The sequence below is a fragment of the Oryctolagus cuniculus genome, chromosome 16 (assembly GCF_964237555.1).
Source record: "Oryctolagus cuniculus chromosome 16, mOryCun1.1, whole genome shotgun sequence".
NCBI classification, from domain to species: domain Eukaryota; kingdom Metazoa; phylum Chordata; class Mammalia; order Lagomorpha; family Leporidae; genus Oryctolagus; species Oryctolagus cuniculus.
The window spans coordinates 32,834,016-32,858,583 of record NC_091447.1 but is presented as its reverse complement, the minus strand read 5'-3'; the positions used below and the strand labels follow the sequence as shown (position 1 = coordinate 32,858,583).

The 24,568-nt window shown below is 42.6% G+C and overlaps 3 protein-coding genes across 4 annotated transcripts; 2 read left to right on the top strand and 1 right to left on the bottom strand.

Annotated features, from left to right (window-relative positions):
- Window positions 1–1,921: 1,921 nt before the first annotated feature.
- On the bottom strand, window positions 1,922–6,239 carry MRPL32 (mitochondrial ribosomal protein L32). Its single transcript, XM_002713773.5, has 3 exons — window positions 6,010–6,239; window positions 2,634–2,809; window positions 1,922–2,441 (listed from the first exon to the last, which is right to left on the bottom strand). Exons 1-3 carry the CDS (start codon window positions 6,137–6,139, stop codon window positions 2,187–2,189), a joined length of 561 nt encoding a protein of 186 aa, XP_002713819.2. The 5' UTR covers window positions 6,140–6,239; the 3' UTR covers window positions 1,922–2,186.
- Window positions 6,240–6,267: 28 nt separating this feature from the next.
- On the top strand, window positions 6,268–17,120 carry PSMA2 (proteasome 20S subunit alpha 2). The gene is made up of 8 exons (XM_002713772.5): window positions 6,268–6,420; window positions 10,706–10,782; window positions 11,490–11,622; window positions 13,535–13,657; window positions 14,651–14,732; window positions 16,070–16,143; window positions 16,696–16,753; window positions 16,839–17,120. The coding sequence occupies exons 1-8, from the start codon at window positions 6,380–6,382 to the stop codon at window positions 16,953–16,955; spliced, it is 705 nt and encodes a 234-aa protein (XP_002713818.1). The 5' UTR covers window positions 6,268–6,379; the 3' UTR covers window positions 16,956–17,120.
- Window positions 17,121–20,503: 3,383 nt separating this feature from the next.
- C16H7orf25 (chromosome 16 C7orf25 homolog) lies at window positions 20,504–23,338 on the top strand. 2 transcript variants are annotated; one of them, XM_008261673.4, is made up of 2 exons: window positions 20,504–20,642; window positions 21,500–23,338. In XM_008261673.4, the coding sequence occupies exon 2, from the start codon at window positions 21,521–21,523 to the stop codon at window positions 22,793–22,795; it is 1,275 nt and encodes a 424-aa protein (XP_008259895.2). In that variant the 5' UTR covers window positions 20,504–20,642; window positions 21,500–21,520; the 3' UTR covers window positions 22,796–23,338. The 2 variants fall into 2 exon arrangements, with proteins under 2 accessions (XP_008259895.2, XP_017199940.2); XM_017344451.3 differs by lacking the exon at window positions 20,504–20,642 and adding an exon at window positions 20,928–21,036.
- Window positions 23,339–24,568: the final 1,230 nt, after the last annotated feature.

Sequence of the window (24,568 nt, the reverse complement as noted above, 5' to 3'; positions counted from 1 at the left end):
TAATACCATGCAGATAACAAATTCCTCTGGAATCTCAAATATTTTATGCTTGGATTGAGCCAAGACTTGAAACAGCTGATCACTGGGATTCCAATACTTTTTGTTTCAAACATTTGCTTTCAGGGAATTGTACTTCAATGTTATCAATAATCTCAAGGAACACATATTTCATATACACTCCATTACATGATCCTGCCAATCATTAAGTGCCATGAGATATATGTTTCTCAGGCCTTAGTACTAAGATAGTGACGCACTTTCTATGTCTCATCTTGTGGAGACTAATCCATGTAAGTCAATGGTCCTTCTTCCCCACCCAAAAAATTCAGAGTTGAATTTTCTGCCTAATTCAAGTAGTCCTGAAGTTATTGTGGCATGTATTTTGCTTAAAATATATCCCTGGGCTTTATCTTGTTTTGTCTAGCAATCTTTCCATTGATTATAATTCCCTTACTTGCTTATTGTTATTTTAGTAAGTTCACTTTCTAAAAAGTTGAACAAAGCAGAAAACAAAATAGCAAATCTTGGGCTCAAGTGGACACAGAAATGGGAGAAAATCAGTTGCAGTAGGGCAGGCAGCATTTGGCACTGTGGTTAAGATGCCACTTGGGACACTGCATCCCATACTGGAGTGCCTGGGTTCAAGTCCTACCTCTGCTCCTGATTCTGGCTTCCTGCTAATGTGGCCCCTGGGGGGCAGAGGTAATGGGTTAAGTACTTGGGCCCCTAGTACTCATATGGGTAAGTATCAGGTCCCTGACTTGAACCTGGCCCAAGCCCAGATGCTGCAGACATTTGGAGAGTGAACCAGCTCTGTCTCTCAAATAAAATGAAAAAAAAAAAATTTTTTTAACAAATGAATTAGTTGTTAAAGCAGCTACTGCTATCAAGACATAAAAATGACAAAATGTAAATAAACTAAAAGGAAACACCAGAAAGAAAACATAAAACATCATGTGTTGGAGGGGGTGCTGTGGTGTAGTGGGTTAAGGCATTATCTGTAGTGTCAGTACCCATTTGGGCAGTGGTTCGAGTCCCGGCTGCTCCACTTCTGATCCAGCTCCCTGCTATCGCACCTGGGGAAGCAGCAGAGGATGGCCCAAATGCTTGGGTCCCTGTTACCCACATGGGAGACCCAGCTAAAGCTCCTGGCTTCAGCTTGGCGCAGCCCTGGCTGTTGCAGCCACTTGCAGAACATACCAGCAGATGGTATGTTCTCTGCCTCTACCTCTCTGTAACACTACCTTTCAAATAAATGAATGAATAAATCTTAAAACAAAAAAAATCCTTAGCTCGTTTTCTGGTACTATGCTGTTAAAAACCTCCCCTCAAACTTAGGATACAAATCTCATGAGCTATCAAATGAACTCTGTCATTTTCATGTAATATAAAATGAACTGCTTATATCATCTAAATAAATTAGCATATGTCTCATACAAAGTGGATTCCTCCAAGAGCAATTTTAATTTGTTGAAACAATTTACAGAGCAAAACGTTTTTTTAGCTATCACAAATACCATCTTAAAAAACAGTACCAAGAATTCAAATAACCTACTTCGATGTGTTAAATGAAAATATTTTTATCAAATATGTTTAAAAGATTTATTTATTTGATAGGCAGAGTGACAGAGATCTTCCCCAAAATGGCTGGGGCTACAGTCAACTCCAGGAGCCAGGAACTCCATCTAGATCCCCTATATGGGTGGCATGTGACCAGGTACTAGGGCCACACTCCACTTCCTCAAGTGCATTAGCAATGAGCTGGATTGGATATGGAACAGCTGGGGTGTCAACTTATGACTGGATAATGGGATTCCAGCATCACAAGTGGTGGCATAATGCGTGATGCCACAATGCTGGCCCCAATAAATATTCTTGTATAAGAAAAACTACAAAGAAAACTAGAAGCAAAACAAGTAACTCTGAATTTTAAACTGTTTTATTTTTGTTCTGGAAATTTTATCTTTACTAAAAACCTTTTACTGTAACATCAACAGACATATTAATCCACTGAGACTTTGTATAAACAAATACTTTTGAGTCATCATGATACATTTTTCAAGGTTTTCCACACAAAACTGCTTAAAGAATATTTCCAACCATATTGCTGATTTTAAAATAAACAAAGTCTTTCTCTTTTAGGAGAAATGTTCTGCTGTGACATTATCCTTTTACCATCTTCAGTGTCAATTCTGGGTGAACCAGGATGGCCGCTTCCTATCCCGTTCGATGATCCTCTTGCCCTGATCTTCTTCAGATGGTGTCTCCCCCGTGTACAGCACCACAGTCTCTACCGTAGGAGCCTTAAAAGGGCCTCCTTCTTGTTTTCCTATCTGTTGTCTGATTGCTGCAGTCTCCTTACGCACTTTCTCATAGCAATAGCCACAAAGGACGTGCTTCTGTTTCAGGTGGCCACATTCTGGACACACATCTATATTATTCTTCAAAACAACAAACACATATATTAACAAGAGGCAAATATGGTACCGAAATAGTTACTGGAGTAATGCTGACATTTTAACTTTCTAGTTCATATTCAATCAAACAGGGAAACTTATCCAGAGGCTGTATGAATAAATTCAATGGTAGAAATCTGCAAAAGCACAATCACAAAAATCAACATCTTTTATTACCTTAACTTTAATAAGCTTATGAGGATTTCTTCTCCTACACCGATTAACTTCAATGGTGCGTCTGTTTTTAGGAGCTGCCATCCAAAAGATACTGTCCAAAAGGCTGGAATTCTCACTCTCACTGGTATCCTTTGGCTCTGTAAAGATGGTTGGCCCCTGGACTGCTAATGCTGGTTCTATAAGACATGAAGATACAGAATCAGTTTCTAGCTCCTAAATGATTCCTTATGGATCTCAATCTTCTTAACAATGAACAGTAATATGTCAGCAGACACACATGTAGACATATAATTTTAGAATGCTGAATTTCAGCAGACATTTAATAGGAAACCTCAGTTATCAAGATGTGCAGATGATGGTGTTTGCAGACACTGCCACAATGCAGTCACTCTCCAATGCTCCAACGACAGCACTGCCTCCTGCTTGCCAAGCTCCAGCTGAGAAGTGGGTAAGTACAGAGCTCTGCATTCCATGGCTCAGCTCCTACAGAGCAGACTGCTCTGCCGCAAATCAACTGCTGATAAAGCACGTGGGAAGCAACCGCCTACAAAAGCCACTCACAAGAGTGTACCCTTTACTTGGAGGGGTGAAGAAACATCATCATGACAGGTCAGGTACGCTGGCACTCTGTGAAATTAGACACTATCAGAAGTCCACTGAGCTGCTGATTCGCAAACTCCCTTGACAAACTGCTCAGGATTTCTAGATAGATCTTCGTTTTAAGAGCTTGCTGTTGCTGTTTTGCAGAAGGCAAGTGAGGCCTATCTAGTTGGCCTTTTTGAAGACACCAAACTATGTGCTATGCATGCCAAGACATCCAGCTAGCAGGCAGCATACATGGAAAATGTGCTTAAGAATTCATTATGATGGGAAATATTCCATTCTCAAAATATTTTCTTTTCTTCTTACTATTGGTAGTTCTGAACATTAGATTTTTTTTCCCCCACAGGGTGAAAAGGTACCTAAGTATATGATTGCGATGGGAAATATAAGGGGAAAGAAATCAGATGTTGGCAGTTTCTCCACTTTCATTTTTGTTTGTGAATTTTTAATATAATGTGGGGACAATGTTTCAGCGAACAAGTTTCAGCAGTTCAACTTTTTTTTTTTTTTTTTTTTTTTGACGGGCAGAGTTAGACAGTGAGAGAGAGAGAGAGACAGGAAGAAAGGTCTTCCTTCCATTGGTTCACCCCCTCAAATGGCCACTACGGCCGGTGTGCTGCACCGATCCGAAGCAAGGAGCAAGGTGCTTCCTCCTGGTCTCCCACACGGGTGCAGGGCCCAAGCACTTGGGCCATCCACCAAGCAGTTCAACTTTTAACAATTATAAATAAGCCTGTTAAATTTTTGTGGACAATGCCACCATTTGGATTTTTTTAAAAATAAGCAAATTTCTTATTGATTGCAAAAATATAAATAGCTAAACAGACAGAAAGATCCTCCTTAACCTGAAATGGGGTTACACCCTGATAAATCCATTCTAAGCTGAAAATATAAGTCAAACACACACCTAATACACTTAACCTACATAACGTAACTTAGCAACACAGTATACTACAGAATTTAGCCAGCAAGGCTGACTGAGCTGTGGCTCACTGCTGCTGCATCCCCACGAGCATCACGCTGCATATTGCTAGGCTGGGAAAAGATCCAAATTCAAAATCTGAAATACCATTTCTACTGAAATCCAACGTGGAACTAGCTTAAGTTGGGGACTATCTGCACCAAAGCTCCTACAAAACAAAAGAATTTACTTTTAATGGAAACTGCTGAAATGAGATCAGGGCAATTCTATTAAGAGTTTCTCACTTCATGAAACACAAAACTCAGGAAATTAGTAGTAAGCATGAATAAAAGTCTGATAGGTGCCAAAATTAAATAATACCAAAAAATTAGTTAAGTGTCCACCTTGTACTTGATGAGCAGTAATGTGCACGTAAATCTTAGACTGAAATTCCATAAATGCACTGAAATAACTCATTAACTTTTTATTATTACATTCAAATAGAGTTAGCTCCTTTACCATAAAACCCGGTAGACCCCTCAAGTCACAATTCTCCTGGTATTCCTTTTCAGTATCTCTCTTTTTTTTTTTTTAAATTTTTATTTAATGAACATAAATTTCCAAAGTACAGCTTATGGATTACAATAGCTTCCCCCCCCATAACTTCCCTCCCACCCACAACGCTCCCCTCTCCCACCCCCTCTCCCCTTCCATTCACATCAAGATTAATTTTCAATTATCTTTATATACAGATCAATTTAGCATATATTAAGTAAAGATTTCCACAGTTTGCACCCACACAGAAACACAAAGTGTAAAATACTATTTGAGTATTAGTTATAGCATTAATTAAACACCTAAGAGTAATTGTGTATTAATTACAGAGTTCAACCAATAGTTTTAAGTAGAACATAAAATGCAACTTTTGTATTGTTGTGGCTTCCCCCCTCCAACTTCCCTCCCTCCTGCGGCCCTCCCCTCTCTCACTCCCTCTCCCATCCCGCCCTTTATCACGTTTCATTTTCAATTACCTTCATATACTGAGGATCAACTTAGTATATGCTAAGCAGGGATTTCAACAGGCTGCACTCACACAACCGAACCAGGTATAGGGTATTGTTCGACTAGTAACTTTTCAGTATGTTTCAAAGTACTCCTAAACATACCCTGGGTTTTTGTTTTCGTTTCTTTCTTTTAGATACAGAACGAGCTACCTCTCCCATCAACTGGTTCACCCCCCAAATGCCGGCGTGGCCCGGGCTGCAGCTGGGAGCCTGGAACTCAATCCGAGTCTCCCTGTGGGTGGCGAGAACCCAATTACTTAAACCATCGCCTCTGCCTCCCAGGGTCTGCATTAGCAGGATACTTCTTCAACAGAAAAGTGGAGACAGTAAGATCACTGCTAAGAATATCCCCAGAAGCACATGGAGCAAGCTTACTTAGCACACACACATTGATGCGTGTGTACACACACATACACCGGCCAACACTCTGTATCCTGGCTTCTCCAACTCCACTGAGCTCTCGCTCTCGGCCCTCCCTTGTTTTCCCTTTAAAACACCCAAATCACCTGCGCACAAATCGGAATGGAGCTCAGTCCCGCCCTACGCTCAGCAGTTAGGGAATAAAGTCTATTTTCGGTGCTGCAATGTCCGGCGGTGTTTACCTCTGACATGGTAACAGCGCTTGGTTAACTGTGTAACTGTGGGGCAAGTAGAGGAATTTTCTGTTTTCTGCAAAGGTCGTAGAAACAGCAGCCTACTGCTGTCACGTGAAAGACACGAACATTCGAACGCCGGCCAAGGACGAGTAAGGAATGCGGGCTACCACGCGGCTGGGGGTTCCCTCCCCACGAAGCCCTTCTTTACCTACCCCATGGCACACGAGGAAAGCCTGGGCGGCCCAGTTGAAGCTTCCGCTGTAGTTGCTCCCACCAGTTTCGGAACAGTACCCGGAATGCCTGGTGCTGCTGAAACATCACAACCAGCACGGGCGACGCCATCTTCGTCACCGGAAAACGGAACCCACTACCTAGCTTGGGCCCGCCCCTACGTCACGCATGCGCACAGAGTCGTGTCGGTGTAAACCGAGCTTCTAGAACTACGACACCCAGCATGCACCTGGCGCGGCCCTGCGTCTTCTCCAATCAGAGAGAGAGAAGGAAAGGAGCGTGGCGGGGAAATAAAGGGAAACCGGCCTCAGCGCGCATGTGTACGGATGTGCTTAAGCTCTCCTGGTAAAGATGGCGGAGCGCGGGTACAGCTTTTCGCTGACTACATTCAGGTAAGGCAGGGTCCTTAAGGTCTTCCGCGTAGCTAGGTTGTAGGAGCTCATCCAGGTTCGTGATGTCCGTTCTTGCCTCTGTTTTGGTGCTTCCAGAGGTTCCAGCTAGTTGTGGAGTTGGAAATGTAGCTTTGCAAAGTCATTTGACGGGCCAGCCGCAGGCCTGGAGAAGCGGTACCGGGCGCGGCGGGAGCGCGGGCCTGTGGGTTCGGGGCGAACTTTGGGCTGCGGGACGGTGAGGCCCTAGGCCAGAGATTGGCTTTCTCGTCGGACACTGGAGAAGAACTGATTAGCCGTCTCCAGGTGACCCCTTCAGAACTTGGGACTTCCTCCTGGCCAAGTAGGCCTGATGCTGGAGCTCGTGAAACTGAGATTTGGGTCAAATTGTGGGCCCTCCTTGCTCCCCACTCCCCTTTTTTTGAAAGCCTCGGCTTTACAGTTAGGTCAGAGTCTCGGGCGCTAGTGTCTTGAAACCACTTTCGGTTTCCTTAGTGCCACTTTCAGACGGAGAAGGACCGAAAAATGAGTTTCTGTCGTGTTTTTGTAAGCCGTAAAGCCCTAGGCTACGGTTTGCAATTCGACTATTTATTTGGGGGAGAGGGGATGTATTTGCCAAAAGGGTTAAGCTGTCTTAACAAGGAGTTAAAGGAGTAAGTATAATTTTTCAAAATACACTGGAGGTAAACCGTGGTCCCCAGATAAGAAAACCAACACGGAGGAATTGAAGACGTCGACCAGAGGAGAGTTCTGATTTAACGACTTGATGGGGGATGAGGAATGCCCCGCTTAGTCCAAATGTAGGCCTGTGTGGTGCCTGGATGCCCGTGGGATCTAACTTGTTGAGTCCTTTCTATTTAGGTGCAACTTAACCTATTCCGTCTCCTTCCGTTACCACACATGATTGTTAACCTGACATGTTACAGACAAACTAACCATGGCTCTGGCAAATTAAATAACTTGTCTAAGGTCACCAAGAAGTAACTGAATGCCATCTTAAACCCAGTTCTTTCTGATGATAAAATTGGCCCTGTCATTGTCTGTCATGAGGAACTTTTATTGCAGAATTGATTTCATTCAGGTTATAAAACTATCACATATCCTCACTTGAAATAAAAGAAAAAAAGAAGGTATTTTTGGATTTTAGGAAGACAACATGAAAGTGCTTCAGAAGTTCATATGAAAGTAGAATTAAAATATTTATTTTAGTGAAGAAAATTTGAAGTCCATGTAGCATTTTTAACAATATGTGTTTCCCTTGAACTTTTTTGAAGTACCCTTGTATTCTAGCACATTGACCCTACTCCAGTTTCAATACCTTTAGGAGCCCATGCTCCTTCCCAGCTTCAGAATTCATTCATAGGTAGCAGTTTGCATACTGAGTTACTGTCAATATCCTCAACAGAATCCATCCCACAAGAACATTTATCCTATAGTCTCAAGTCACTCATCATTAGTGGTTTAATTCTCATTGCCAACAGACTAGAAACAGGTTTTTCTTTTTATCTGATAGAGAGTTGGACGTGTTAAAAAAGCAAGTTTACTTTAATCAAGAACTTTGTTATGAAAGATTCAGTCCCTGAAATATAGAGGATTACACTTTGTTAGAATGGACCACCTTTGTTCACGAGTACTCCTGTGAACATGGCTACCTTGCGCAAATACAAGAAGTCTTCAGAAAGTTCAAGAAACTGCTCATTAGCCAAAACCTCTTGCACTAAAACATTCCTCTATACCACTTTCCATGAATTTTGTACAAGTACTCTTGTAGGAGAAGGGATAAAGTGGGTGGGGGCAGTCATGCAGGGCTTTGTGAGCCAGAGTAAGGAGTCCTTTAAGTGAGCTAAGAAGTTATTTCAGGATTAAATGGGGTAACATGGCACAGCGGTAGGTGTTGGGGAGGGTGGAAGTAAGGGTGAGCAAGAGGGAAAACTAGTGGAAGACTACACTAACTCCAGAAGAGATGCTGGGTGGGTAGTGGCACTGCAGAATACGGAGGTGCTTGGTGCTTGGCATGCTCACAGGTTGGTGGTAGTTCAAACAGGAAAAATCGGTGGTAGAGATACGTGCAGTCTGGGCGCAGAGAAAAGTACTGTTTTCCTGAGTCTCAGTGTTCCCCAGAGGTATGTGAACTAGGTATAGAACAGGAATTGGAAGTTCGACAGACCCAGAAAGCCTTGAGACAATTATTGAACTAGTGACCAATGAAGGAAAACAAAAAGTTCAACCTAACTTTTTTTTTTTAATTTTTTTTTCTTTCTTTCTTTTTTTTTTTTTTGACAAGCAGAGTTAAACAGTGAGAGAGAGAGAGAAAGAGAAAGAGAGAAAGGTCTTCCTTTTTCCATTGGTTCACCCCCCACGTGGCCACTATGGCCAGCGCGCTGCACTGATCCGAAGCCAGGAGCCAGGTGCTTCCTCCTGGTCTCCCATGTGAGTGCAGGGCCCAAGCACTCGGGCCATCCTCCACTGCCCTTCCGGGCCACAGCAAATAGCTGGACTGGAAGAGGAGCAACCAGGACTAGAACCCGGGGTGCTGGTGCCTCAGGCAGAGAATTATCCTAGTGAGCCATGGCGCCGGCCCAACCTATGTTTTTTGTTTTTTTTTTTTAATTGTCTATTTATTTGAAAGGCAGAGCTACAGAGAGGCAGAGAGAGAGGTCCTCCCATCACCCGCTGGCCCACTCCCAGGATGGCCTCAACAGCCAGAGCTGTGCCGATCCAAAGCCAGGAGCTTCTTCGGGTCTCCCACTTGGGTGCAGGGGCCCAAGGCCTTGGGCCATCTTAATTGCTTTCCCAGGCCATGGCAGAGAGCTAGATGGGAAGTGGAGCAGCCCGGACTGGATCTGGCATTGCAGGTGGTGGCTTTACCCGCTATGCCACAGCGCTGGCTCTTCAATCTAACTTTTTAACTTGCTTGTCCATTTGACGCTCACCTACTCAAGTCAGCTCATGTTAAGAATATTTAAGCTACTCAACTTACATTGGTCTAGATTTGTCTCTACCAGGCAAACGATTGTGGATTTCTGTACTAAGCTATGAAATGGAATCCTGACTTTGTTGAGGAAGAAAAATACTGTAAAATAATAATAATAACAGCAAGTCAAATATGAGTCTTAGCCAGAGAGGAAGCTCAGACACCATGCTCATGAGTCCATGGTAATTCAGGCATCAGAGGGTCAGGGCAGCTTCCCTGAGGACATGACATTTCCAGTAAGAATGGAAAGGTGGCCAGTTCACCAAGCAGCAGACCAGTGTGTTTCAGAGTATCAGCTTGTCAAAGGGGATTTTGAAGTTTAAAAGTGGCTGTGTATCTGAAGCAGAGTTGACAAAGGGAGTATTCATCACTGTGTGAAGATAAGCAGGTGGTCTTCTGAGGTTTAAGGTTGTCTTTTCAGTAGTAAACAAGAGATAGGGACCTGGCTTTGTCAGTTTGCACAAATTACTTTCACCCATAGACTTGTCTTTATAAAATAAGATGTTTGTGATATTTACTATAACTAGATCAAAATAAAATACAAGAGTACTTCAGAATTCATGGAAAAGGGAACTAAATTTAAAAGTTTATTTTGGTGCAAAAAATTTGAAATCCATGTGTAGTTTTTTCACAAAAGGCATTTTCCATGAACATTTTAAAAACCCCATGTTATAACAAAAGAGCAGTGTGAGATTAGCATTTGATGATGAAAGTTGTAGAACTAGAATTGTTAACTATAACCAGCTAATGGTTTCTAGAAGTAGTTTACCATTACATAGAGGATATACTTCTTTGTGAATGATAGCTATGTCTTATATCTCAGATTATGTCTGCTTCCTGAAAACTCTACATGAAATATATGCTATTGTTTGGTTTTTAACAGACACATCCATTTTCTTAATAACACGAGTATTCAGTGTTTGCTTCATGCTTATTTTGTGCCAGAAACTTTCCTAGGTATCACTTTACTTAATCGTGACAACACTCAGAAGTAGGTAACTACTATAGTCTTATTGTCCGCATCTTACAGATGAGAAAATAGAGAAAGTTTAAGAAAGTGTGTTGCAGAGAGTCATAAGTTGGTGAAAGGAGGCAACAGTAATGATGCTGCTGTAAGCGGCAGACACAACACAAAATTAGCGTTTCACTCTGAGGATGTTTTGTACAGCTTCACCTTAGACCTCAAAAGCTAGCTATTCATTGGGATTTCATTAATGAGTTTTAAGCCATTATATCTGCCCTCTCTCAGAGATGTCCTTGCAATAAATATTTGAGAATATGTGAATTTAACAATTATCTGTGTTTCATTTTAAGCCCCTCTGGTAAACTTGTCCAGATTGAATACGCTTTGGCTGCTGTAGCCGGAGGAGCCCCTTCAGTGGGAATTAAAGGTAATTAAATACTTTATTCATTTCAGGTGCCTGTTAACAGTTATCTTAAATTATTTTGGAATTAATCAGTAATTTAAATAAGTAGCTGTGGAAGCATATTTTAGCATAAAGTTCTTTTTGTTGCAATGTTTTAAAGTTTAAAGAACATAGTAATAAGCCTAAAGAGGTGATTAAAGTTTCTTTTCAAAGTAGATGTAGCACCTTTATCTGTTAGTTGTGATAACTCACAGTCTTTGCCGTTCATAAAACCAAGTGTTTTGTTTTTCCACTAATGATATCAATGCCCTGGCAGTTTTTACTCTTAATGTAATTTAGAAAGGTAATTATAAAACATAATCTAAAGATACTGTTGTTTCATATCCCAAAAACTGTTGTTTATTTTAAATTTTGTTGTAAGAACAGTAGACCATGCAGACAGAAATCCATTATTTTGAAACATGTAAATTCTGAAGTATCCTAGAGTACATCAAGAAAGATTGTGTAATGCTTTTAGCTGTAGGGATTTTTTTTTTAATTTAGCATAAATTACCAGTTAGGGAAAAATTGATTTATTATTCCTTAGATAACCTTTATGTAGGAATCCAGAAGAAAATATTTTGTAAATTAAAGGAAAAAAGAAAAAGTATTTGGGTTTAATTAATGATTAGAGAACTCTCAAAAGTGTCTTTAAACGATTATATAAACATTTATGTCTTTTTGTTTTTAAGCTGCAAATGGTGTGGTATTAGCAACCGAGAAGAAACAGAAATCCATTCTGTATGATGAACGAAGTGTACACAAAGTGGAGCCAATCACCAAGCATATAGGTTTGGTGTATAGTGGCATGGGCCCAGATTACAGGTACTTCATACAACTTAGAGTTTGTCTCACCAAGTCATAATTGATTGCAAACTATACCTTAGAGGAGACAAATAAGGGATACTTACTTTTACAGTTCCAGCTCTTTTTTATTTTTTTTTGTTTATTTTTGCTTGTTTAGCCACAGCTACCTCATTGACAGCTAAGTTTAGTTCATCTGTGGGGGTCACTTTCAGGAGGATAAATCAGTTGAAAGAGAAAGAATCTTTGTTTAGTGGACCTTCCCTTCTGACTATCGTCCTTCTCTACTATCCATGAACTGGGAGCTTTCTAATGTACTTTATTTAAAGTGATAAAAGCGGCCGGCGCCGCAGCTCACTAGCCTAATCCTCTGCCTGCGGCGCCAGCACTCCAGGTTCTAGTCCTGGTCGGGGCACTGGATTCTGTCCCGGTTGCTCCTCTTCCAGTCCAGCTCTCTGCTGTGGCCCAGGAAGGCAGTGGAGGATGGCCCAAGTGCTTGGGCCCTGCACCCGCATGGCAGACCAGGAGGAAGCACCTGGCTCCTGGCTTCGGATTGGCACAGCGCACCGGCCTTAGCGGCCATTTAGGGGCTGAACCTATAGTCACTCCCTTTCTATTCACAGGAAGAGACATAATAATCCTGTAACATCAGGGATTATATCAGCAGTTTGAAAGAGGTTGACAGCTTTCTTTGTCATTTAACTAGTAAAGGGGATATGCTTTGTTACTCCTGATTTTGTGAGACAGTGTGGCTAGAGTCAGAATTTCACTTTAGGCCGGCGCCGCGGCTCACTAGGCTAATCCTCCGCCTTGCGGCGCTGGCACACCGGGTTCTAGTCCCAGTCGGGGCGCCGGATTCTGTCCCGGTTGCCCCTCTTCCAGGCCAGCTCTCTGCTGTGGCCCGGTAGTGCAGTGGAGGATGGCCCAAGTACTTGGGCCTTGCACCCCATGGGAGACCAGGAGAAGCATCTGGCTCCTGCCATCGGATCAGCGTGGTGCGCCGGCCGCAGCGCGCTGGCCACGGCAGCCATTGGAGGGTGAACCAACGGCAAAGGAAAACCTTTCTCTCTGTCTCTCTCTCTCACTGTCCACTCTGCCTGTCAAAAAAAAAAAAAAGAAGAAGAAGAAGAAGAAGAAGAAGAATTTCACTTTAGTGAGTCAGAGAGCAGCAAGGTCACTGGGAAGTGATGAGGCTTCAGTGGCAGGAGATCCTGATAGAATTTTATACAAGGGATACTGCAGTGTGCTGCCACTGACAGGGAAAGCTGAAGTGGTTTGGACATGAGTATCATCCAGAGGGATAATGTGCAGGTTTCAGAATAGTAGTACATAAGCAGGTATAGATAAATTCTATTTGTCTTACTACTTACTTGCTATATGGTATATTCTTGATATCTTTTGACAAATTTTTGCTTTAAACTTACAGCTTCTTACTGTTTCTTAGTCTCTGAAGGGTAGTCTTTGAAATGTAGGGAGAGATTATGACAGTCTGCAGAAGAGATTTGGGCAGAGCAAGGACATGCACACAGTATGTGAGTGTATGTGTTTTCATGTTCACGTGTGCATTGTTGGCTGGGGTGAGGTATATAATGGTGGCTGCCTTAGTGTTGAGGGGACCATCTTGAAGAATCCAAGAAGGGAGGTAAAGCTCTTATTTTTTCATTAAGTGTTACTGCTAAGCCAACTGGTGCCCGGCCCTCATTTTCTTTCTCTGTTTGCCCTGTTCTTTCCTGTTACTCCTCTGTGATACTCTGATCATGTTCTTCTAAATCACCTAAGCATCAGATGTAAGAGCAGAACTGCCTTTGAGCTAATATTATTGAGCAGATACATGTTGAAACTTCCGCTATAGCGGTACACCTGTGGGAGGACAGTGAGTCTTTAGGTCACAGAGTGTCTCCCTTCTAAGTAAGTCTTACTTCTTCCTCACTAGAGTGCTTGTGCACAGAGCTCGGAAGCTAGCCCAGCAGTACTATCTCGTTTACCAGGAACCCATTCCCACAGCCCAGCTGGTGCAGAGAGTAGCTTCTGTGATGCAGGAGTACACCCAGTCGGGGTAAGTGGCTTTTATACCTGAATGGGGCATGCATTAGGGGAGAAAAGAAAAAGGGATAGATGTTTAAATAAAAGGAGGCTTGCTTCCTTTGCAGAAGGTCTTTCACAAAGTTCATGGAAAGTGCATCTTAGAAAATACTGAATTCATTTTCTTATCTTCACAAAAAGCTAGAATATTTTATTTTGGAAAAAAGTGAATATTTTTTTGTTCATATCATGGTAGAAAGGCTTTGGCAGGTGTGTAAAGCATGTCCTCACGGGCAGACAGCCATCGGTACGTCCACCTTCACCTCTCCAGGCCCGTGAGGACAGCAGGAGCTCTGAACACAATGTGTTCATTTAATTCCAGAGTTCATCAGTTTGTGCATGGGATAGTGTAAGGTGGTTGTTGATAGGTAAGCTGCATTTGTTGAATGTTATCATTTCATTAGGACTGTAAATGTTACAACACAGTTACCTGTATTAGGTATTGTATCCTTTAATATAAAATTATTATTACTAAGATTTGTTTATTTATTTGAAAGATAGAGTTACAGAGAGGGAAAGAGAGCTCTTCCATCACTAGACTACTCCCCAAATGGCCACAATGACCAGTGTTGGGTGAGGCTGAAGCCAAGAACCTGGAACTCCATCCTAGTCTCTCACGTGGGCAGCAGGATCCCAAGCACCTAGCCCATCTTCTGCTGCTTTCCCAGGTGCATTGGCAGGCAGCTGGATAGGAAGTAGAACAACCAAGACTCAAACTGGTACTCACATGGGATTCTGGCATTATAGGCGCTGACTTAATCCACCTTACCACAATGCCAGCCCCTAATCCTCACTATCATAAAGAGAATTTATTTTTAATTGAATCATTCAGAAAGGTGTTAATTCCCTCTTAAAGAACTTTCTAATCTAGTTGACCTGGTAATTTGCCTTCCGTGTGAGTACTGATTTGTTATTTAAGCTGGAACACCTTGACAAAGCCGAGTAATTTGCATTTTCCTTTCTGCAGTGGTGTTCGTCCGTTTGGAGTTTCTTTACTTATTTGTGGTTGGAATGAGGGGCGACCATATTTATTTCAGTCAGATCCATCTGTAAGTATCATTAGTGTATTGGAGGGATTTATTAAAAGTTATCTTTGAATAATATAGAAGTCATAAGAACTTTAAAATTTAGCAGTATTTTCTTTTTGTTTTTCATTTGGGCTTTAGAAATTATAAGCTAGCATATATTCATTTGCTCTTGTCGCTCCCTCTCTTCGTGGAGGAACGACACTAAACCCTGCACTGTTCTTTTGTCTGCTCGGCCCTTCCTGGGTTTACTGCTGGTCCTTCCCGGGTTGGCTGCCAATCCTTCCACCTCCGTGGAAGGGCCGTGCCCCCTGCCACTTTCCCCACTTCCGCAGGGGAGCGGCACACTGCCGGCCGGCTCTCTCGGGGGCTGCTCAGATGTTATTCGGATGTTCCCCTTAGATGTTCCTGGTGCATGTTGTCTCTCTCCTCCTTTATAGTCCTCTTCCACCAATCCCAACTCTGCTACCCACACGCCGAGTACGCTGCTCTCCTCCAATCAGGAGCAGGATCAGCTTCTGCAGGTCATCACTCAAGTTGGCGAGAGGCAGCTGTGTAGCAGTTGTTTACTCCCTTCTCAGCGCCATATTGTGGGAGAGCAGATGCATAGAATAAGTCTTAATTCCAGTAACTTAGTCTAGTCCGAGTTGCTCCCCACAGCTCTAAAATGGGATGTTGGTGTTTGCACTAGAAGATATAGTATACTATATAACTAGATATACTATATAACTAGAGGATAACAGAGGGTGCACAGAGGGTGCCTCAAAGTTCATGGAGACTTAAAATTAAAAGCTAAGCTGCAAATTCACTCAGTGCAAGTGTCCTCACCTCATCTCTGAGCTTCTGAGGTGGAATGAGAGACCCTGAACCCTTTTGTCCACTGGGCAGCAGAACCACCATCTCTGGAACCCTGTTTCACCTTTTGCTCTGTTTTTCCTTGTTGTATCTGAAAAGTAATTGATTTCATTTAAAATATATTTGATATTTTTCTTTGGATTTTTTTTTCATATTTTTCAACAGATGAAACCATGTTATATATAACATATTGCTGGTGCCCTCATTTCACATTAGATTATATAATAAGCTAAAGATACCACTCTTGATTATTTGCTTTAAGTTAACCTCATGTCCTTTGGCCTTTTTGCATAATTTATGTATAGTAAATTGCATAATCAATAACTCATCCTCATCATCAGCTTGATAAGTTCTGATATGTGTAAATACCTAAGGAAGCCAAGATACCGGACTTATCCATAATCCCCAAAAGTTGCTTCATGCCTCTCTTATCCCTACTGCTAATAACCTTTATAAAAAATAGGAATTAATGTTTTAAAATATGATTCTTTTCTCTTTGTGATTAGGGAGCTTATTTTGCCTGGAAAGCCACAGCAATGGGAAAGAACTATGTGAATGGGAAAACTTTCCTTGAGAAAAGGTGGGCTCACTGTAATTTAGACACATTAGAAACTGACCTTACAGTTCTTAGCGCTCTTTAAACAACATCATGTGTCTAAACAAATTTGTCACATCACTGTGTGTTGAAATCTAGTTACAGATGAAAGAGACAGAAATCCTCACTCTCACCTGGATTTCTAGCATGCAGTATATTAAGTGATACTATTCATTTCTTAAGTACTTTTCTTTCTATTTTCTTTTGCCAGTTTCCTAAATTTGGTGGGGGGGGGGGGGTTACTTTATTTTTCCTACATTTCAAAAACAACATGGATTTGAAATAAAAAAATTGGGGAAGGAAAATTTTTAACTTATTTAATGATAAATAGTTTATATTATTACAGTAAAAAGAAAAATTGGTGAAACCAAATACGTGTATTGAAGGCAGATTAAATATATGCTGTCTGTACTTGTTGAAGAGTAGAAGCAGCACTGTGTAACTGTAGGTTAAAAAAATCATTCTATCTTTGTATTTAAGTAGTCATAAAGCATGTAAATAGTACCATAATCATTGTTTGTTTTTTAAATTCTTTAGATATAATGAAGATCTGGAACTTGAAGATGCCATTCATACAGCCATCTTAACCCTAAAGGTTGGCTTAGTATCTAACAAAGGATTTATAATGATTTCATAATTGACTACTTGGAAAATAACCCCTTTTCCTCATTCTTCAATAGGAAAGCTTTGAAGGCCAAATGACAGAAGATAACATAGAAGTTGGAATCTGCAATGAAGCTGGATTTAGGAGGCTTACCCCAACTGAGGTTAAGGATTACTTGGCTGCCATAGCATAATAATGAAATGACTGAGCAATGGGAAATTGCAGATAATTGATCTACTTAAACATGTTTAAAGTATGTTTTGTTTTGCAGACTTTTTGCATACTTATTTCTACATGGTTTAATGGACTGATGTTTTTAAAATGACACTTATAAATCATAATAAACTGTTAAATCCAACTTATAGCTTTTTAGAATTTAGTAAAATTTTAACCTGGTTATTGCCTGCTTTTTATCATAGTTACTTTCTAGAAACACATTGCAAAGCAGAATGATGGAATCCCTCATTATTTCTCATGCAGTTTTGCAAATCTGACTGCCCTCTTTACTACCAGGTTTTGTTCATGTTCCATAAAGCAAAGCACTGATTCTGGTCAATGTCACTGCTTCTAGAGCTGAGAGAGTCTGCAGACTTTCATGGATTCATGAGATAGGAGGCTTAGGTTATTTATACATCAGAAGGTATGAAAGAGATTCACCTGTAAGATTGTACTGGAGCTATGAACAATGCTAGGCCAAATAGGTCCCCTGTAGGAGATACATTCTGTAGGTAAATAAATAGTGGTTTGCTGATTCCTATTGATTTCTCCATCACAAGTAGGTAAACATGTAAAAGGAACCCCCTAGATTGTACTAAATCTTTTTAAGGATGACCATAAGTAATGGAAATAAAATATGAACACTTACGTGTCAAAACTATTGCTTAAGCCTCTCCCTCATTAATCCATAATGTAATCTAAATGTAAACCTCCTCCATAAATAAGGTTAATTGAAACTAGCAAATATTGGGTTATCTAACTCCACTTGCATACTTGAAGGCGTAGTGCTTAGTTTTGTTTCTCTGGATTTTTTTTTTTTAAGGTCTCTCAGGATAAAAGAAATGTTGTTAGTCTGATTCAATGAATATTAGGAAAGTTTATGAATGTCATCATTCTCACATGAGTGAAGAGATAGTAAGCAATTCAGTGATTTAAATGTGCTCTAAAATTTTTGCTTAAGATTTAGGTAAGTGTAGGGGAACGGAGCCTTATCTTGGAGCACTTTTGTCAGGATTCTGCCTACCTTCACTGTAACACCCATACATTGTTAAAGGTAGCAGAAGTGTTATACGAGATGGGAGATGGCACCTTGATCTCCTGTTTACAGATGTTTGTCTTGAAGCTTTCACATTATGATCTCTATATGGGCTCCTGTTACACTGTGACACTGGCACATGAGCAAGTAAACACAGAATAAAAAGGGATGATTTTGAGGTCAGGTCTCAACTCTTTGACTTCTTGGCTGAATGACCAAGGTAATTATCTGAGGGTTTTCTAACACTAAATTTGGTAATAGAGGTAAGAGGCCTGGCGTGGTAATGGTTAAGTACTCTGTTAAGCTGCTGCTACATTTGCATGGCTAAGTTTGCTCCCTACTTCGGATTCAGTTTCTGTCTTCCCACCTCTAAAAAATTTGTCTCTACTTGTTCTGCCCTTTTTCTTTTCCAGTTCCATGCTGAAGCATGAACTTAAATTTTCAAAACAAAACTCAACATGGAAATGTTTAAAAATTCACATACATGTGGTAGGGAGGTCAGGGGACAAGAGGAACTTGGCAAGGAAAGGAAAAATAAGGAAAAGGACTAATACAGCATTTTACAGTTACCGAGTGCTGATAACTTTGGACATCAGTGAGTATAAGGGAACATCAAAGGAGATTGCATTTAACAGAGTTTTAGAATTACTGAATGCTGACACTTTGGGCATTGATTACTAATAAGGGAACATCAAAGCAAGTTTCTGTTGATCATTCATTTTCATGGAACAAAACCACCAGCTCCCTACTTCACCTTTATCGGGTGACTCTTGCCAATGTAGGCAAACTTGAGTCTCCCTTTGTATAGAAAGCAAACTGAATTGCATGAACTGCCCCAGAATGTAGAGGAGCTGGTAGCTCCCTAGGCTTGCAGTCCCCCTCCCCCAAGAAAATTAGAATCCATCTTTCCTGTGGATGCCAGTTCGAGTCCCTGCTGTTCCACTTACAATCCAGTCCCCTGCTAATGGGAAAACTGCAGAAGATGGTCCAAGTGTCTGCCCCTGCAATGCACATGGGAGACCGGGATGAAGCTCTTGGCTCTTGGCTTCAGCCCTTGGGGCCATCTGGAGTGTTAAACCAGTGGACAGAAGGTCGATTTCTCTCTGTCCTTCTCTGTCTAATTCTTTGAAATTAAATAAATCTTTAACATTTTTTTTTTCCTGTTTCTTGGCTAAAATAAATTTCCATTCAACGTGCCAGTTGTGAAATACTTTTAAAAATTATTTTTTTGGCTTTCTGTTTCCTTCAAATCCAAACAAAAATATTGAGGAGTGAGGCCAGCATCTACTTATGAGGGAGTGCTTAATGTCACATTTCTCTAGATTATTCCATTTGCTCAATTTCTCCAGATAAAAATAGTGGTTTAAGGGAGAGTGGGAGTGGGGTGCCAGTACTCTGGTGGGGCAGTCACTGGTGTTTCACCATTCAGAGAGAAAACTTTGGTTCTTCATTTGCAATGGCATCTCTTGCAACTTTTGGGAGGCTTGGAGTCTGGAATCCCTCTAATGTCCTATCTCGAGTGTTGCACATTCTAGTCTTCTGCCTGGGGAAGGATGAGGAATAGCCAGCTTCAAGGGATAGAAGCGAGGACCCGGGTCCTTACACACACACAAGCTACCTACCCCCAGTTACACCCCGCCTCCCCTCACTGCTGCCTGCCCGCTTCCTGAAGTTCCAAAGCCTCTCCTGGTTCTCTCTGGATCACTGGCTCAGTGTCGCCTTCTGCGGGCTGTTCTCTGAGCTCTGTGCTGATGCGTTTTCAGAGAGGCTGCCGGGTTCAAGGAACCTCTCTCCGGACCTGTACAATACATGCACCCTTTGGGTTAAGAAAGCTGAGTAACGTGAAACACACGGAACAAAGCCTGCCACATGGCAAGCACTGAGTCTTCTAAAGATGCCTTAGTGTGTCTGCGCTGGTCACCTCCTGGCCTTTCCGTCTTTGTGGGTTTATTCGGTTGCTCATTCCTTTACCGTCGTTTAAGGATTGGAGAAGGAGCACGATAGGCAGGATTAGTTTTCACTGAAAGCCCCTCAATTCTTAACATTGTCTTCACTTTCTCAAAGCCCTGGCCTTTCTGGGTGACTGGACTACTAGGCTAATAGAAATACTCCCGCCCTTAGCGGGCACCCAGTCGGTCCCGTGGGCAGCACATTTCTGCAACAGCAGCTACAGAGCCCAGGAGGGTGCAGGGCAAAGTGCCCGAGTGCAGCGCCCAACAGCTGTCTCGACTTCGGCAGGCCCGTCCCACACGTTTCCTCTTCTGCTAACGAGTGTGACATCCAGCGGCCAGCGCCGCTCCTGCTCCTTCCCTACCGCCAGGTGCGCGCGCGGCTCCCGCTGGCGCGTCCGCGGCGCCACTGGCCGAACCCGGGTGCCCTCAACAAACATGGCCGCCGTGCTAGCGTCAGCCCCGCTTGGGAGGCCGCGCTGCCGCCTGGGAATAGCGGGCTCGGCGTCACCCGGCCCGGAACCGCGTGACGCGGGACGTGCCCCAGGCTATGGGATCGCGCGGGCGGAGCTCTTCGGCGCTGAGTGAGGTGGGGGCTGCCGGGTGAGGTTTCTCGGCGGATCCCGGCCCCCGCGTGCACGCGTCCGCCAGCTCGCGCTCGCGGTCCTGAGCACTGCCGGTGAGGAGCTGGGGTGGACCGTGGGGTGTCAGGGAGCTGGGCGCCCCTTCTGACACCGGAGAGGATTGAGCCGGGCCGGCTTTGGGGGAGGGCTCGGCCGCGCGCAGTCCGCGCCTGACTTCTGAGTCCCGGCGCCAGCAGAGGGCCAGTCTGACGTGGACCCGCTGTGCAGGTGGACGGGAAGGGCCCGAGGACCCACTGCGCGCCGCACGACCCCGCCGCCGCGTGTCCCGCCCACCTCGCCTGCCCGGCCGCTGCGGGGCGCACCCTTGGGGTAGTCAGTGGGAGGGTTTTCCTTCGGAGTGGGAGCGGGAGGCAAGTTGGTGGTCTCTTTCGGTCTTGACATGCCGGATTGACGTCAGATGCAGAAATTCGGCAGGCTTGATTCTCTGGCGTAAGTACCTGAGCGCCGAGGGCAGTCGGTTGAAGGAGACCCATCCAGGAGGAGGAGGTGAGCGAGGCCAAGTGCGGGCAGTTCGGCGGAGACTCCTGCTTTGCAAGTCTGCTGACCAGATTATTTTAAACATTTTGAAATGAGTTTCTAAACCTTTGTAAAATTTCTCTGCTGGGAAACTCTTAGACAAAAGCGAATTCCTCGCAGAGAAGATTGCCCAACTCCTGCACTGTCCCTGAACTTAGGACATGCCGTAGACCGCATAGCCACGGCCTAACGTGTGCGCAGCGAGCCTGAAGAAAACTTCCAAGTGTAGCTGTCAGTCAGGAGGGAGTCACTCCAGAATCAGAGAGAAGGCCAAGTTCACAGCTTTGCTGTGAGATTGGAATTTTTGATCCTCAGGGCAGAATTGGAGTCTCATCGTTTTGGAGCCGTGTTCCATGTGCCTTCTTTGTTTTCACAGGGAAGGAATAATGCTGTCAGCATGTCTGCACACTCCATGCTGTGTGAACGAATCGCCATAGCCAAGGAACTGATCAAGAGAGCAGAATCACTTTCTCGATCAAGAAAAGGAGGCATAGAAGGTGGTGCAAAGCTGTGCAGCAAGTTGAAGGCCGAGTTAAAATTCCTACAGAAAGTAGAAGCTGGCAAAGTAGCTATTAAAGAGTCCCATTTGCAGAGCACCAATCTAACCCACCTGAGAGCCATTGTGGACTCCGCAGAAAACCTAGAAGAAGTCGTTAGTGTTCTTCATGTCTTTGGCTACACAGATCCTTTGGGAGAAAAGCAAACCCTTGTGGTAGATGTAGTTGCAAACGGTGGCCATACTTGGGTGAAAGCCATTGGCAGAAAGGCCGAAGCTCTTCATAACATCTGGCTAGGCAGGGGCCAGTATGGTGACAAAAGCATCATTGAGCAGGCGGAAGACTTCCTGCAAGCCAGCCACCAGCAGCCGGTGCAGTACAGCAACCCTCACATCATCTTTGCGTTTTACAACAGCGTCTCCAGCCCCATGGCAGAGAAGCTGAAAGAAATGGGCATTTCTGTGAGAGGAGACATAGTAGCTGTCAACTCTCTGTTGGATCACCCAGAAGAGCTCCACCTGAGTGAGAGTGAGTCAGATGACGAGGGGCCTGAACTTTTACAAGTGACCAGAGTAGACCGAGAAAATATACTTGCAAGTATTGCGTTTCCAACAGAAATTAAGGTGGATGTGTGCAAAAGAGTAAATCTGGACATTACTACTTTAATCACCTATGTGTCTGCCCTTAGCTATGGAGGTTGCCACTTTATCTTCAAAGAAAAAGTGCTCACAGAACAAGCGGAGCAGGAGAGGAAGGAGCAGGTTCTGCCTCAACTGGAGGCATTTATGAAGGACAAGGAGTTGTTTGCTTGTGAATCTGCCGTCAAGGATTTTCAGTCTATTTTAGATACTTTAGGAGGACCTGGGGAGAGAGAGAGGGCCACTATGCTAATTAAGCAAATCAATGTGGTGCCAGACCAGCCTTCTGAGCGTGCCTTGAAACTAGTGGCCAGTTCAAAAATTAATAGCCGCTCATTAACAATATTTGGGACGGGAGACACCCTAAAAGCCATTACAATGACTGCCAATAGCGGTTTTGTCAGAGCTGCCAACAACCAGGGTGTTAAATTTAGTGTGTTCATCCATCAGCCCAGAGCACTTACTGAGAGTAAAGAGGCGCTAGCCACTCCTTTACCAAAACACCACCCAAATGACAGTGAGCACTACTGTCCTTGAAACATTATCCTGGGAATGAGTCATTTATACCAAAGGCTGGGACCTCCCATCTCATTTGGGAAGAAAAAGGTCTATAGAGAAAATATTCTTAAAACTCTTAAATTAGTAGAGTTTTTTGTGTGTGTCATCTATATTTAAGAATATATGTCCTCAAAAAGTAGGAAAGCACAAGAGACAACCTTGTTTCTCAAACTCTACATGTTAGCAATTAAGAAGAGAGATCCATCTATATGAGGCTTTTAGTTGTGATATTTTTATTGGACTCAGTAGGGCTACAGTCTCCCTACTGGAAATCACAGTTCATGGAATATGGCTATACTGCATCTTGCATTACATGTCTAGAGAAAACTGTGAAGGCTGTTTTTCACTGTATTGGTTTATCAGTTAATATGGGTTGAGACTGGGAGGTAGTAGTTTTAAATTCATTTTAGATCCTAAAGCTAATGGCCATTATTACTGAGTGTCATGTGTCAGGCAGTCTGTTGGGTATGTTTACACAAAGTTTATAATACAGAAAAATGGAAATAAAGTGAATTTTGAACACCTGAGTGTCATGAATCTATTAACAGACTTGTGAAAAGAAACCCAACAGTCTCACTAGTATAAAATAGAACACTTAACATAAAATGTTGAAGGCAAAAAGACTTACATGAAACATTCTTTAAAGAATTTGAATCTTAGAAACAGTCCCTATATGCAATATTTTAATTAATTATGAATGCTATCTTGTTCTGTTTGCAAGTGGCAAATGACTATTGCAATGCCTCCATTGAATGGTGACAAGAGATTCCATGCTAGTTACATGACAGAAGTTGTGATTAAAAATAAATGTGATGGCCATGTAACACTAGGTACCTTATCAATTTGTGTTAAAACAACTTAGCAAAGAAGATATGTATTTACATTTTAAAAACTTGGAATTTGAGTCCTGAGCTTAAATACGCTATGTGTAGGAGCTATTATTAGAATTTGATTTTGTGTAGGCAATAGGCTGGTCTCCTGCTATGGCAGGTTTTCTATCTTGTGAGAAAAGAAATTCAGTTTCCAGCAACTACGTGGAAGAGGTAAAATTTGATTATTGGGGGGGTCTATGAGCACTCTGGACATAATGAATGCAAGATGAATTGTTTGGGGCACTTCTCTAGGGAGAGATTCTGTTACTAAGTCAAAACATTTTTTGTAGGGATTAGGACTCCAGTTTAATGCAGAGAGATATACTGTCTAATATTAGAAACAATGTAGGCCTTTTGAGCACCTGTTTAGGAGATAAAGCACTTGGTACTAGTAAGTACTGAACAATTCGGTATGAAAAGTTGAATAATTGCTGTTTAAGGAATTCCTAATCTGAAGTGCAGGTAAACAACTGAAGTGTGATTCATGTACTAACCTGTAAATTACTTGTAAAAAACTGTAGGGACAGAGTAAGGGAGAAATTCCTGCTGTGGAGCCAGGAGGTCAGAAAAGAAACGAGTTTAAGGGTTTCAGGAGAGAGCTTTCGTAAGATGTGTGAGCGGGAAAGGAACTTGGAAGCATGAGGCAAAGGATTGGACAAGTAAAGAAATGTGAATGTGAGGGTCCTGTTTAGGGACCAGGCTCGGGGCTGTTTTTATAAAACTGGAGATAAAGCTAGAAAAGTAATTGAAGTGACTCCTCTTTTTAAGAAAGGTATGCTCATGATCAGATCTTTTTTGTGAAAGCGACAAAAATCAGTGGTGTAGAGGGAGAACTGAAGGGCCTTGGCTAGAGCAGGAAGATGGAATGCAGAGTTGTAGA